Raw genomic sequence first — 15,447 nt, 5'->3', positions numbered from 1 at the left:
CTTGACGTTCAACCCTTAGAAAGGCAACTTTGCAGGAAACTGCCTTGAGAAGCATTCCAAAAAGGAGAGACACTTTGGGAAACTACCTTGCCGTCCTCTTAAAAACGTCTTTCATCGAACACTCCTGAGTCGTTTTTAAATTTCAACACAATCACAGACCAATTAACCAACAGAATCACAGGCACATAACACAAGTGCTGAAGAATCTCACAGAACGAAACCTTCAGAGCTGAGGACTTCAACACTGTGCCCCTTGGAAGCTGTTGCCAGCTTGTCAACGGGATTCTCGTGTGTTTCCTTCCCTACTACTGACCGGAAAATTGTAAGAGGGTGGGGAAGGATCGTTTCCCACACTAGCATCATTGGAACAAATGGGGATTGTGCCCAACAGATTGCAAGCTGTTGCTCGCGGCAGGCCACTGGCAGGTAGCATACAGATGCCTCGCCTCTGTTTCCCCAGAGGCTCTAAAACTATCCCAAGAGCCATCTGAAGTAAGGGGCCGATGTCGGGAAAACAGTGGCATTTTGCAAGTGTGTGAGGTTCAAGAAAAGTTGGGTAGAAAAGGGCGGGCGCCACCGTTCTACGCAGAAATACACATACCAAAACCAAGGCCAACCTGGATGCAGTAAGAAGAACTGCCAGCTTACGCCTCCGTACTTATTTAGGCGGAAGAGGCTGAGCCTGAGCGTGTAGGCATGGCTCCTAGGGTTTCCGCGAAAGCACATTAATTCAAGATACTTTCTTTAAAGAAAAGCATGTACAAAAATAGAAGTTCATTATAATCCTCTGAAAAATATACTGGAAATTGTTGCCACAGATGAGGTACCATTTATTTCCCTCCCACCCCTCTCCTCCATTGCAACACCAAAATATATCTTAAGTCTTTTAAAACAAAGGAAGAATATCTGGCTATTTCATAATCTTGGTTATAACAGCACCCTTTGTTATATTGTATGTTTAAAATTTCTTCTGCAGGACAAAACACACACACACACACACACACACACACACACACAAAAACAACAACCCAGAACGCCACGTCTTAACGCAAAGCCTGCATTCCTGCCCATCTGTTCTCCTTCCCTAGTGCAGTAATTGTCCACTTCCACTTCAATAAATATAGCAGCTACAGTATCGTTAAGTGTGGCCCTCAATGCCAGTAAGTTGATATTGTATTAGGAATATTTATCGGCACTTCACGAAAACAGTTGCAGAACTAAAATATATCGAGAATTCTTTTTTAAAAATAATAATAAGTTGCCGACTCAGCTCCACATGAAAACCATCTGCATTAACACAGCGAGCTCACATTTCAAAGAAGCTTCCTTTGAGTTTTAAACCAGTTTTACTTTGTGAGGACAAGGGAGGCAAATGCAGCAAGGAGAACAAGAGTCTTTGAACCCTGTTCTTGATCCTCTGGGGCAGCACGAGAAATGCACCCCATAGTGCATTCGGGTGTAAACAACTAAACAATTTGTGTGTGTGTTTTTAAAGGGGGAGGAGAAGTCCCAACACTAAGCACCACCCTTTAATCACTTTTTAAAAAAAGCACTCAGATAACCTTGTTGGGTAAGAGATCCCCCCCCCAGGAGCCTTTCAAAATGACAATCGTTCAGAAAGCAACAAAACGGACAGCAGACGTTTTGTATGGGGCTCTTGCAAATTCAACACTCACCCATTTTAGCACCCTAGAACTTGACCTAAGCCCCAGCAAGATTCGGTAGGCTGTCTCGGCAACAGCTGGGACGCGAGCTTTTTTAGGAACAAGAATGGGATACAAAAGGAGGCAGCCAAATCCTGGCCGGAGCAGGCTGGCTTTTTATACTGAACTATCTGCAGACTTTTTTTTTCCTGGTTAGGAACTCAAAGGTAAGTGCAGTGCATGAAGCATCCTCAGCTAGAACACTTCCAGAGACCGGAGCATTAAAACAATCAAACCAACCGCTTGGTGACTCGACTCACCTAAAAAGCTCTTTTGATTAGAGCAGCATCGTTTACTCATAGCACCTTCTCCCTCCCCCGCCTCCCATAACTATTCCAAGTGTACTTTGACTCATGCCCCTTCACCTCCCCAAGGTTAAAAATATGCATTGTACCATTTTGCTGAAACCGGGCATCGACTCAGCAAGACCACAAGTGTGGCAAAGCACTTTTGAGACAGGGTGAGCAGCAATATACGCCTGTACGAGAAAGCATACAAAATACAGTACTTACAGTTGGGAAGGGGGGGGGGGTGACCAAGAGGGAAAGCAAAACAACTGAGAGTCGTGTCTGGTGGAACTAAACAGGCTCAGATTTTTCAGCTCAAAACACAGTAAATTGGCAACTATAGTGGGGTTGAAGACAACTAAGAGATAAGCGAGATAACTTCAACCAAACTGGTTTTCATGTGGAGATCGGCTGATACATGTTTCAGTAGGGCTGGGTTACAAACAATGCCCGTAGGAACCACCTGCAGTATATATTGACACATATATACTATAAAACCAGTGCAAATAAAGCAGTCCAAAAATGCAGTTCGTGTTTCTGCAAAGTGCAAAACGCCCTCTGAATCCCTGCTACCGAGTTGAAACGCTCGCCTCCAACATCTTGTAAAATACTTTGCTTCAGCTTTAAAGTGGAATGAACACAAAAAAAAAAAAAAGAGAGGCCCATTCGCTCGCTTCACATTTCAGTGATCTTGCTTCCTCGGCATATTGCAGCCCTGTTTCGTTTCACTTAATTAAAACGAAACACAGGACTCAATTTCAAAAGGAAAGTCTCTCGTGGGTTAAAAATTGCTTTTTCAAAACCTCACACCTTGAGAGAGAGAGAGAGAGAGAGAGAGAGAGAGAGAGAGAGAGAGAGAGAGAGAGAGAGCTGCCCAATTTAATTTGGGCTAACACATATGGAACTCCCATTAGCTGGAAAAAAATGCACCCTTGCTACTGCCCCTGGGTAGCTGAGCAAAAACCCCGTCAAATCAACACACTGCATTAGTAGACAGTATTAAAGCTTGCACACTACAGCAGCACGAGGGTTTGCTTTTAGATTTTTTTTTAAAGAACTCTTGCCTATTAACAAGACTTTCCTTTCAAAATTAAGGCTAACATTGTCCTCTTACGTGTGCGGACATGTCAATTCTCCCACCACTAGAGGCGCAAAACCCTGCTGGCTTGCACACAGCAAGAGTGGACAGGATTTTCCTCTCTTATGACGCCTTATTGCACTAAAAAGATACCAAAGACAAGCTGTCAGTTCTTAGGGGGGAAAATTAGTTATGCTTCGAAACATGAAAAACTGATGTGACCAATACAGTGACAAATTAAAGCATTATTATTATTACTCTAATAAATATAAAAAGAGAGGAAGCTAAACCTCAGATGTGCATGTGTGTATATATATGTGTGTAATCACACTGAAGTGCACGGGGCAGCAGAAAAACTAATCTTTTCTTCAAAGAGACTTCAACTCCTAAGTGTCCGTATTTGCGTGGATTACACACGCTGCCCTGCAAAAAACAGGAAAGGACCCGATGTCACAAAAAGCCCGGGAGGTGGACGCATGGCGCACAAGACGGAAAATTCGTCGGAGCTTCCAGGCAAGGCTTCATTCCGCTCACCAGGCTGCGCTGCCAGCAGACACTTCACGTGGTTAATGTGTTTTCGTTGTTACAGGAACCTGACCCAAAGCTGAACAACTCCAAGCTACGGAGACAGACATAAAGGCAGCAGTTGGCTAACTACGGTGGGATCAGTGGACCGGCATGTGCAAAGACACACGCGGCGTGCTAACACAAAACCCCGCTTTACGCAACATCTTCAACGGGGCTGTTTTCTCAACTGCACTATATGATCGCGTTCAAGTGCCGACAGCCACTTGAGGGAAAGCCTTCTGCGACCCACAGGGGTTACAAAAGATTAAAAAACATTTTTTGCAGTCTCCTGACTTCCCTTCCTCCCCTCCCCAACAATCACTTTGATTGTTCCTATAAGTTTTAATACCATAATTAATTATTATTATTAATATTTTTTTTTTGCAGAAACAGTTGTGCTGCTGAGCAACTTGAGGTAAAGGCATAAAAAAGGGGTCAGACTACAAGGGGGAAAAGAAACGCACAAAGGAAAAGATGACGGCAGCACTTCCTATAGGAAGTCACTTCAAAAGCAGTTGGCTGGTTTCATATTGCATAATAGTGCCGGGTTCTTGGTGAAGTAAACAATCTTTCCTCGCATCAAATACAAGGATAAGGCCCGTGCCCCCACACAGGATCAGATTCAGCAGCGGCAGAGGTACACTCTGCCCCACCCCCCACGAACTGACCCCCCCCTCTGGAAACATACACTGTATGTGACTTAATTCTCCAGTTCTTCCTTTTCTGAATAGCCTTCATTCTTTTCTGTTTTTAAAATAGCTAAGCAAAGTACATGGTGCGTAAGGTGTCTTGGTGAATCTGTACAGCCTTAGCTAGGGCTTGAGGATCTCTCCCGTTACTCTGTCCTGAAACATGGCTTCCTTCAGCACTGCAAGACAGAACAAAAAAACAGAGAGTAAGAGATCTTAGGGAACCGCTTCAGGACCAAGACGCATCTTAAAAGTGCATATCATGATTCAGTGAATACAGAAATCCTTAAGTCCTATGTGCAGCGGTGGTCGGCACAGCATGGAACTAGCTAGACTGAACTAGTGGAAAAGGCCAGACCTGGAGACCTGATCCCTTTTGCTGTGCAGGCAGGAGAAAGTCTGGTTCTAGTGTGCTTCCTAATCTACCTCAGCTGGAGTTCTTCCTATGTGAAAAACAACTACTCTCAGAGGACAGAGATTGGTCTGTGTCTAGGCCACTGGATAGTGGTAAGAAGGGAGAACAGAGGTAGAATTTTGGGAATTCCGGTTCTGGAACCTGTAACAGACCTGCAATAGAATGAGGGACTGGAACAACTCTCAACCAATCGCTTTTAGAAGAAGAGTTGTTTTTTATATGCCGACTTTCTCTACCACTTAAGGGAAACCAGCTTACAATCACCTTCCCCTCCCCACAACAGACACCCTGTGAGGTAGGTGGGGCTGAGAGGGCTCTAACAGAACTGTAACTTGCCCAAGGTCACCCAGCTGGCTTCGTGTGCGAGTGGGGAAACAAATCCAGTTCACCAGATCAGACTCCACCACTCCAAACCACTGCTCTTAACCACTACACCACGCTGGCTCTCTTCTAAGGGCTTGGTTTATATGGTTATGGTGGTAGAACAGCTTGAACCTTCCAGTGTGCTAATGATTCATCATGTAATAGGACTGCGGGCAACAGCAATAAGCACCATTACCATTATACACAGACATATGGAAGGGTAACAGATCATGTGCATACACCATAATTCCAGGTTCTAGTTGTTTTTATTTTTGCAGGCACTTACCGTCAACTAGTTTTGTTGTTCTTTGCCCCAGTTACTGGGTGCCATGGTTTGTTATTTTGCAACTACTGGTGTTTATTTATTGGACCCTGCCTTTTCTACTACAGTTGTTTGTAATATGATTATTTTGTAGTATAGTTGCAACTGTTTTTGGTTTGGCTTTTATTGCATTATTGATAATTCATGGCTAATGTTGGGTTTTTTTACTCATTTCGTTTTTTGTAAGCCACTTTAATTTTGCTTAAGAGTTCAGGATAGAAATGCCTGAAAAATAATTTCCACAGAGCTCTGTGGTGTCAACCATGTACATTTGAGAGCTTGATGTTTTTGAGGTGATGGTGAGAAATAGAATTTGCTATGGCTGGTCACAATGGAGAGCATGTCCCTTTGTTACAATCTACCAAATGACTGCATAAAGGGTCAACAGGCCCTTCTTATAAATTAATCTTCCAACAACACAATCTAAGTGTCTGAGTGTGCACATGTTTGCTAGAGGTTAAGCATGCACATTAAGAGTGAAAGATTGGGTTGGATTCAGTGCAAAATTTCTGATATATATATTATAGGGAGGAAGGCACTGTGTTGCACAAGATCTTGCATTTGCAGTTCGTTTATGTTTCCCCTTGCACATTGCTGGATTCAAGAAGTTATGCTTTCACTCCAGAAATCCTCTTTACTCAACCCAACTTTCTGCAGCTAATTTGCAGTTTCAAAAACCACCATCCCCAATTGATTGGTACCCCTTTTACCTGTCATGTTCTTTGTCCACAAGGTGGTATCTTGCTCTGAATGCTACCAGGTGAGCATAATACGCTGGTGCAGGTATAGACACGGACCGTGTACAGCGCACATAGGTGTGGCAGAGCTGGTAGGTTAGCAGCTGAAGTTCGTCTGCAGTGAAACAGTTATCATCCCATAATACGTGATAATGCGAGGGACGGCTGGTACCCTATGGAGAAGCAAACATCAGTTCAAGGGTTCAATCAATTTTCTTTATTAACACTTCTACTGAAACATAATGCAAGAGCAAACTGTTCTTGTCAGAGTAGCCACTGCTGCCAACTCAGGAGAATCCTAGCGTACAGGTATTGCTGATGTGAGAACATAAGAAAGGCCATGCTGGATCAGACCAAGGTCCATCAAGTCCAGCAGTCTGTTCACACAGTGGCCAACCAGGTGCCTCTAGGAAGCCCACACACAAGACAACTGCAGCAGCATTGTCCTGCCTGTGTTCCACAGCACCTAATATAATAGGCACTCTCCTATGATCCTGGAGAGAATAGGTATGCATCATGACTAGTATCCATTTTTACTAGTAGCCATGAATAGCCCTCTCCTCCATGAACATGTCCACTCCCCTCTTCAAGCCTTCCAAGTTGGCAGCCATCACCAACCCTGGGGCAGGGAGTTCCACAATTTAACTGTGTTGTGTGAAGAAATACTTCCTTTTTGAAGTATTTCAAATGAATCCTACATCCAGCCAGCCCCAGCTCTTGGGTTGCCTCTATACATCAGCTGTTAAAGAATGCATTGTATTTAAGGAAAATCAGAGCACTCTCACTAAATATGGTAAATTAAAACAAACCTTCACTTCTCAAGAACTTGACACCACCCTGCTTTAGTTTAGAATATACAAACAGTGTTGACCATGTCTTTTCTGCAGCATCTGAAGAGGAGACGGGTGGATGCGAAGACACGGGCAGGTTTCCTGTTTGTCTGCAAACACACGTCTTGCCTTCAAAAGTTACAGAAAAGATTCAGGGTGCGAGCACAGGTTGTAGGTATCCCCTCCTGGGAAGTTTCTATTTAGCTGAAGGTTCTATTTAGCTGCAAAATCAATGCTTTGAATGCTTATGATGTAACTAAAAACCATGCATTCATTTGAAAAATACTGAATTACAAACAGGGAACTTGATTTAGAGCCAGCCTTCACTGCTTTCAGCTACAACTGATCTGCTCTGCTTGCAAGACTCATGATGCTGATTGCAAGCGTCCCTGAACAGCACCGGATTCAAAACCATCAGCAGATACTCTGATAAGCTGCTTTGGTCACATTTTCTGAAGAAAATGCTCTTTCCCACATCATGCACATGCTTTCTTTTTTTCTTACCTGTATTCCTGCATGGCTACAGAGGTAAAAATCAAATTCATATGGATGTGTGATGTCTGTGTCTACAGTTGTTCCAGCTGGGATGTTGCCACTTCTTCCAACCTAGAAAAGGGGTTTTCCCACCCCCCCAAAGGTGGGGAAGATGTTAGCCTGTCAGCGATTACAATAAACACAAGCCTAATAGGAGTATTCATCTAACTTCTCCTGTTTGCTCCCATTTGGTAAATGGAAACGAGCCTTGGCTACTTACCGTGAAGGCTTCTTCTGCTCAGAGGGACGAAGGACATCTGTAGAATGGGTGTTTTCCGTTCCTCGTTCTCCGGGAGGCAGGACTCAAAACTCAACTTCCTGTCCCTTGAGGGAAACGCCCCTCCTTTCAGTTTAAAGACTTTCCGAGTAAATACATTTCAAGTTGGATAGGTAAACATAAATATTAAAGATGGAGGATAACCACCTGAATAACGACAGAAACTAAGAACGTGCAACTATCTAAGAACGTGCAACTATCACAGGGTTTAGGAGGAGACCCTGTAGTGTAGAGCATTAAGGAACTGTCTGCTAACTGCCAATCGAGTTGATAGGACGTCTGGGTGGGCCAGATGTCCTTCGTCCCTCTGAGCAGAAGAAGCCTTCACGGTAAGTAGCCAAGGCTCGTTCTCGCTCAGAGGGAGAAGGACATCTGTAGAATGGGACATACAAGAGCTGTCCCGGCCCGGGTAGGGTTTAGACGTCCTGGAGTATACTTTGTAAGATGCGCCTGCCGAAGGCGGCGTCCGCAGAGGCGTATACGTTTAACTTATAGTGGCGCACGAATGTGGAAATGGAGGACCAGGTCGCGGCCTTGCATATTTCCTCCAGTGGGGCTCCTCTATCGAAGGCGGTGGAGGTGGCCGCGCTCCTGACTGAGTGGGCTGTGACCCCTGAAGGAATGGGAAGGTTGCTTTCTCTGTATGCCTGTGAGATGCAATGTGTGATGGTTCTGCTGATGGATGCCCTAGACATAGGTTTGCCCTTGTTAGGGGCTGTGAGATTAATGAATAGTGAATCAGAGTTTCTGATCGCTTTCCTGCGTTCTATGTATATATGGAGGGCTCTTCTAAGGTCTAGGGAGTGCCAGGCCTTTTCCGTTATGGTCTTAGGTTTAGGACAGAAGGAAGGCAAGACTAGCTCTTGCTCCCTGTGAAACTGACTGTTGCGTTTTGGGATAAAGGAAGGATCTGGTCTAAGGACTACTTTGTCCTTGTGGAAAATGCAAAGGTTTGGTCTAACTGACAGGGCCCCCAGCTCTGATACTCGGCGGGCCGAAGTGACCGCTGTTAGGAATAGGGTTTTCATGCGTAGCCACTTTAGACCTATCTGAGTGAGTGGTTCAAATGGTGGTTTAGTGAGGGCCGTGAGGACGGTATGGAGGCTCCATGAGGGGAATCTGTGTTTGACTGGAGGTGAGGCAAGGCTGACCCCTCGCAGGAAGGACTTAATGTGGGGATGTTTGTTTAGAGAATATCCGGAAACTTTTGGAACTATAGTTGCGATGGCTGCTAATTGTCTGCGGAGAGTGGATGGCGCCAGACCCTGAACGCGACCGTCCTGGAGAAAGGCTAGAATGCCGACTGCGCGTGGTTTCAGGGGGTTTCGGTGTTTCCGTCTACACCAGCGAGCGAAGGCTTTCCATGTGGTGTTGTAAATCCGTTGGGTAGATGGCCGTCTGGCCGCAAGAATGGTGGACACGATCTCGGGGTTGTAACCCTTGTCTAACAGTCTGCTCCGTTCAATAGCCATGCGGTTAATTGAAACCAATTCGGGTCCGGGTGGCAAATCGGGCCCTGTATCAGAAGGTCTGGTCTGTCCGGGAGCCTCCAGTGGTTGTGTCTGGACAGTTCTATCAGAGACGGGAACCATGGACGACGGGGCCAATGAGGAGTCACCATGATGACTGAGGCCTTGAGAAGCCGGACTCTCCTTAAGACTCTCGGGATGAGAGGGAGGGGGGGGAAGGCATACAGAAGACCCTGTGGCCAAGGGGAGAGGAGGGCATCGATTTGTTCCGCCCCTGGTTGTTGGTACCTGGAGAAGTATCTCGGGAGCTGGTGATTGGTCTTGGAGGCGAAAAGGTCTACTAGTGGGGTGCCGAATCGGCGAGTGATGAGGGGAAAGACTTCTGGGTTGAGGGACCACTCGGCTTCGTCTAGGTGTTGCCTGCTGAGCCAGTCCGCCTGTATGTTCGTGGTTCCCCTGATGTGTTCTGCACATAGTGATGAGAGATGAGTTTCCGCCCATAGCAACACTGCTGTGGCTTCCCGGTGGAGAGCCGATGACCTGGAGCCTCCTTGCTTGTTCAAGTAAGCTTTTGCGCTCACATTGTCTGTTCTGATCATCAGGTCCTTGCCCACCAGTTGTTTTTGGAAATGTTGCAAGGCTTTGAATATAGCTCTGGTTTCCAGTATGTTGATATGTAGCCTCTGCTCGGAGGGGTTCCACAACCCCTGCGCCGGTTGTCCAAGTAGAGTTGCACCCCATCCTAAGAGGGAGGCATCTGTGAACATCTGCAAAGGGGTGGGTCTGATGTATTGAAGACCCTTGGAAAGATTGTTTGGTTGTGTCCACCAGATGAGACTGGACCTGGCCGCCTTTGATAGGATTAGGTACCTGTCCCTTTTCTGGATGATATGCTTCTGATGGGCTCTGAGGAACCGCTGGAGAGGTCTTGCTTTGAGGCGAGCCCATTGCACAGCTGGTATGCAGGAAATCATGTGGCCCTGTAATTTCGCCAGGGTCATGAGGCTTACGGTTCTGGATTTGAAGGCAGATTTGGCCATGGAGTGTATTTTGAGAATCTTGTCCTCTGGTAAGATGAGAGCGTTGATTGTCGTGTCTATGTAGACCCCTAGGTGACGGAGTCTTTGAGTGGGATCTAGATGGCTCTTCTTGAAGTTTATCATGAATCCGTGAGTTTCTAGGGATTCCAGTACCCTTTGCGTGTGCAGTGAGCTTTGCTCGGTGGATGAAGCGCAAATAAGTACGTCGTCCAGATATGGATGTAGACGTATTCCTTCTTTTCGTAGCAGTGCCACCACTGTCACCAGCACCTTGGAGAAGACTCGTGGGGCTGAAGACAGACCGAAGGGGAGCGCCCGGAACTGGTAGTGATGACCTTGATACTGGAACCTTAGAAATCTTCTGTGTTGAGGGTGAATTAAGATATGAAGGTAGGCTTCTGTCAGATCTATAGAGGTGAGGAAGTCTCCCGGTCTTAGGGCCTCCGCGATGGATTTCAGGGTTTCCATCCTGAAGCGCTTTTTGAGAACGTGCCTGTTTAGGTGTTTGAGGTCTAGTATGGCACGCCATCCGCCGTCTCTCTTGGGCACAGTAAAGAAGATTGAGTAGATTCCCAAGGAGCGTTCCAATGGTGGGACCGGTTCTATGGCCTTGATAAGTTGAAGGTGTAGGATGGCCTGGGAGGTCCTGTGTTGTTTGTCCCTGTTCTTGGAGGTCGGTGAAACTCTCATCCGATCTGACGGAGGTCTGAAAAATTCGATTTGATAGCCTTGACGTATTAGCCGAAGCACCCAAGGGTCTGGCTGGGAGGCTTCCCACTGAGGGTAAAATAGAGTGAGTCTGCCCCCCACCGGAGGTGGGTTGGCGTCACTGTTTGCCTTGGCGAGCAGTCTTGTCTCCTTTTTCCCCTTGGAAGTTGGAGAATCTGTTGGATCTAGAGAATCGACCTGTTCTTCGAAAGGAGCCACGGTTGGAACTCCAATTGCCTCTTCTCTGTTCTGGTCTGAACCGCTGGAGGGTATGGTAGGGTCGAAAGGATGTGTTAGATGAGAAACCTTTGGGGTCCTTGCGTAGACTCTTGGGAAGCATCTTCTTTCTGTCCCTGGTTTCCACCAGGATGGAGTCCAGTTTATCTCCGAAAAGCCTCTTCCCTTGGTAAGGATATCCCATGAGGACTGATTTAGATCTGTGCTCTGTCTGCCAAGGTCGAAGCCAAAGCGCCCTTCTAGCGGAAGAGGCGGTAGCCATGGCTCTAGCAGCGAATGTCATCGTATCTAGAGTAGAGTCTGCCAGGAAGGACACAGCTCTCAGAATTCTTGACACTCCCTCCTGGGCATTTTTCTCCTTTGCCGGAATAAGTTGAGCTAGTTTGCGAGTCCATATGATGGCCGCTCTGGAAACCAGGGCCGATGTTATGGAGGAGCTTATGGCTAGAACAGACGCCTGATGAGACTTCTTACATGCTAATTCCGTCTTCCTATCAGCTGGGTCTCTGATCATCACTAAACCCTCCTCAGTGACCAGATCTGAAGAGTGTAGAGCTGTAACTGGTGACTCCACTAAAGGGACCTGTAGCAGATCAGCTGTGCTATTGGCTATAGAGTATAACTTTCTAGTGGCTAGGGGGACCTGTTTGGTTGCCATCGGTTTGTCCCATTCTGCCTTTAGTAAGGACAGGAAATAGTCTGGGACAGGGACTGTCCTGTCTGGGGCTTCATGCATATGGAAAAATTCCTTGGATCCTCTCTTTTGCTGCTCTGATTGCTTATCAGGTTCTGCTGAGAGGTCCAACGCTGCAAGCGTCTTAGTTATTAACAGGGGAAATTCCTCAGTATTAAAGATTCTATTTTGTTTTGGTTGGTCAGGGATCTCCTCGCCCTCTGAAGAGAACTCGCCCTCCTCTTTGTCACTCCCTTCGTCTTCAGAAGAAAAAGGGGAGGTGGTCTGTTGCAAGACATTGTCCTGAGTAGCAACAGTGGTCCTACGTCCCTTCCCTATTAATTGACTGGAGTAAGGATCCAGTGTTTGAGCTCTGGATCTCTCCTCTGGTCTGGGTGCAGAGTGCCCAGCCATGATGGATGGAGGTGGGGAGGCTATTTGTGCTGCTCTGATGCCTTCAGTGAGGGCTTCCTTAAATAAGGTAGAGAGCTCTGCTTTTAGAAAGGAGAGGCCGCTAGTATCCAGCAGGGGGGGTGGGGGGAAGGTAGGATTCATTGGTAGAATGTTGCCAGAGGCGATTTGAGGCGAGACGCCGGGTATATTTTGAGGCGAGACGCCTGGGAGGGGAGGGGGCGAGACGCCCATGAGCGCGCTGGGATTGAGCAGGGGCGAGACGCCCTGGAGCATGGCGGTGGAAGGGACTGGCGAGACGCCGACCGCCTGGGTAATCCCCCATGCGCTGAAGGAGGGAGGAGCGGCAGACGCCGCTGAATGTTCCCCGGTTCCAAACATGGAGAGGGGAGGGGCGATAGCCGCGCCGTAATCGCTAGCAGCGGTTTGAATATCGGCGGCGCGTGCTACAAAACCCGAAGCGGCGTGTGCTGCTGTTTCTCCCCCGCCCGTCTGGTCGGCTCGTATTTTTGGGGCGGCCTGCGGGGCGGGCGCCGCCGCGTCTTTCCCTTTGTTCCCGCTTGTAGGCGCGGTGGAAGAAGGAGAGGTGCGATCGGCTTTAGGCAGGCGTTTAGCTTTGCCAGTTTTAGAGTTGCCGGTCCGCTTCCTCTTTCCCGCTCCGGGGCCCCCTTTTTGCTTACCCTTAGCCTCGAAGGTATAGCTGCAGGATGGCTGCTCCTGCAAAGTTTGAGTGGGCTGCAAAAGACCCGGGTCCAGATCCCCCGGGACTATGAAGGGATCGGACTGCTTCTCCGCCATCTTGGAATGGCGGGAAGGCAGGTATCCTAATGTAGGTTAAATTTAGGACAGAATTAGGGATAGATAATTAGTAGTAGATAAGTAATTATAGTAGTAGAATAGGAAGAAGAAGAAGAAGAAGAAGAGGAAGTAATCAGATTATTTTCTATTTTCTAGTAGGTCTGCGCAGAGCTGCGACTCTAGGCTGCTCTCCCGACGAGGCAGGAAACAAAACTGAAAGGAGGGGCGTTTCCCTCAAGGGACAGGAAGTTGAGTTTTGAGTCCTGCCTCCCGGAGAACGAGGAACGGAAAACACCCATTCTACAGATGTCCTTCTCCCTCTGAGCAGAAGAAGCCTTCACGGTAAGTAGCCAAGGCTCGTTGTTTGCTCCCATTTGGTAAATGGAAACCTATCTGCTTCTTTACGCGGGAGTAATTTTTATACTGCACAAAGTAGTAAAGTCCTCTTTAAAGATTACTGCTTGTCTGTTAACACAGAATCCAACCTCAACTGGCCAGCAAATAATTTTCTTTTAGCCAATACTTAAAAAAATGGGTTGTTGTTTTTTCCAATACACCTATATTGAACACTGTTATGCCCACAGACAAATACTGTCTGTGGGCATAACAGAGTTCATGTGTGCCAGGTCTACATAAGGAGGCCCAGAACTGGGCTGTGTGACTGCATGCTTGGGACCTAAACCAAGGCTTCTTAAGCTTTTTCCACTCGCGACCCCTTTTCGCCCAAGAAAAGTTTAAGCGACACCGGGTATATAGGCATATAAAATAGGTAAAATGAAACCTACCGTTGCCAAATTTTTCACGACCCCCACATTCAGTTACACGACCCCATATAGGGTCGCAACCCAAAGTTTAATAAGCTTTGACCTAAACAACTGGATAACTGAGGAACTGGAATTAAAGACCAGCGTAAAGACAAAAGCGCTTTAGAAAATCAAGTTGGGACATCGTTTATCTGCCTGCCACTGAAATTGAACAGTAAATTTGCAAGCATATGAACACAGACATGGTGAGAACACTGGCCTGCGTAGCCCAGTGCTGTCTACTTCAAGGTCTCAGGCAGAGAAAGGTTTTCCCAAACACCTGCTACCGAGATCTTTAAATTGGGGGTGTCTGGGACTAAACCTGGGATCTTGCACATGCAAACAGTGAGCCATGACCCCACACTGTAGGATTTCTATGGCAAACAATGCTGTATAGTCTAGCGACTAAGAAGGTGAGCTACAAATCAGAAAGCCCCCCTTCCCGGTATGAATTTTCCCTCTGCTGTGAACTCGCTAGGTAAGCCTGAGAAAAACTACTGCGCAGTGGGGGCAACTCTTACCCTTTCCGTCCTATCAGCACAAAACAGTCTTGTGTGATGCCTCTTCTGCACAACAATGTACGTTATGCCTGGCTGGTAATCCTTTTCCAGGCTGATGCAGGCCTCTCTGATGGCGAGCAGCTCATAATATAACACCTACAGGACATAAACGTTCATGGAGAACTTAAGCCGCAAGCGAAGCAAGAAGCTTAGAGCAACCTGGCATTTTGAAAAGCACCTATTTTCCTCAACTGCTCATTCCCACAAATTACTAAAGCAACGTGGGTCTGAGAAGAGTTAAGTGGGAGATATCAGCTGGACTCGCTGTTCCAACACAAAAACTACCATTGCTGTGTCGAGTAAGTGCACTGAACCAACCTGGCGAAACTGTCCTTCTGACACCCCATCGCGGTAGAAGATAATTCTTGTGGGCTTGAACCGTGTCGACTTGTAGAATTGGATGAGCAGCTCTCTGACCATGGAGGCCAAGTCCTGGATGATCTCCTGGCGGGGTTTTTGAACTCTCACTGTGGCACAATACCTGCTTGGATGGGCATCCATGCTGCCTACAACCTGGAAGTGAGAGAGAGAGAGACGCATAAACAGAAGGCAGCAGCAGTCCCAAAACAGAAAAGATACAGCACAACACTCCAAACAAGACTAGGCCACTTCAAACAAGACTAGAAAGAGGACCCAAAGGTCCACAGAAGAAGAAAAGTTGGTTTTTGAGCAAGCATGGTGTAGTGGTTAAGAGTGGTGGTTTGGAGCAGTGGAGTCTGATCTGGAGAACCAGGTTTGATTCCCCACTCCTCCACATGAGCAGCGGACGCTAAGCTGGTGAACTGGATTTGTTTCCCCACTCCTCCACACAAAGCCAGCTGGGTGACCTTGGGCCAGTTACAGCTCTCTTAGAGCTCTCTCAGCCCCACCTACCTCACAGGTTGCCTGTTGTGGGGAGGGGAAGGGAAGACAATTGCAAGCCGGTTTGAGTCTCCCTTAAGTGGTA

General features: G+C 47.1%; 1 protein-coding gene across 1 annotated transcript in view; it reads right to left on the bottom strand.

The window, feature by feature from the left end:
• Positions 1 to 4,112: 4,112 nt before the first annotated feature.
• The window catches only part of LOC130474341 (protein argonaute-3), a 69,729-nt gene continuing 58,394 nt past the window's right edge, over positions 4,113 to 15,447 (bottom strand). Inside the window, exons 15-19 of the mRNA XM_056845909.1 lie at positions 14,820 to 15,014; positions 14,463 to 14,597; positions 7,496 to 7,597; positions 6,135 to 6,334; positions 4,113 to 4,503 (exon numbers count right to left, since the gene is read on the bottom strand). Coding sequence (XP_056701887.1) covers positions 4,395 to 4,503; positions 6,135 to 6,334; positions 7,496 to 7,597; positions 14,463 to 14,597; positions 14,820 to 15,014 — 741 coding nt within the window. The 3' untranslated portion in view covers positions 4,113 to 4,394. The remainder of the gene's footprint in view (positions 4,504 to 6,134; positions 6,335 to 7,495; positions 7,598 to 14,462; positions 14,598 to 14,819; positions 15,015 to 15,447) is intronic.

This window comes from Euleptes europaea, chromosome 3, assembly GCF_029931775.1.
Source record: "Euleptes europaea isolate rEulEur1 chromosome 3, rEulEur1.hap1, whole genome shotgun sequence".
Lineage (NCBI taxonomy): Eukaryota > Metazoa > Chordata > Lepidosauria > Squamata > Sphaerodactylidae > Euleptes > Euleptes europaea.
Note: the sequence above shows the minus strand (reverse complement) of the source record. Positions and strands in the feature narration are given on the sequence as shown.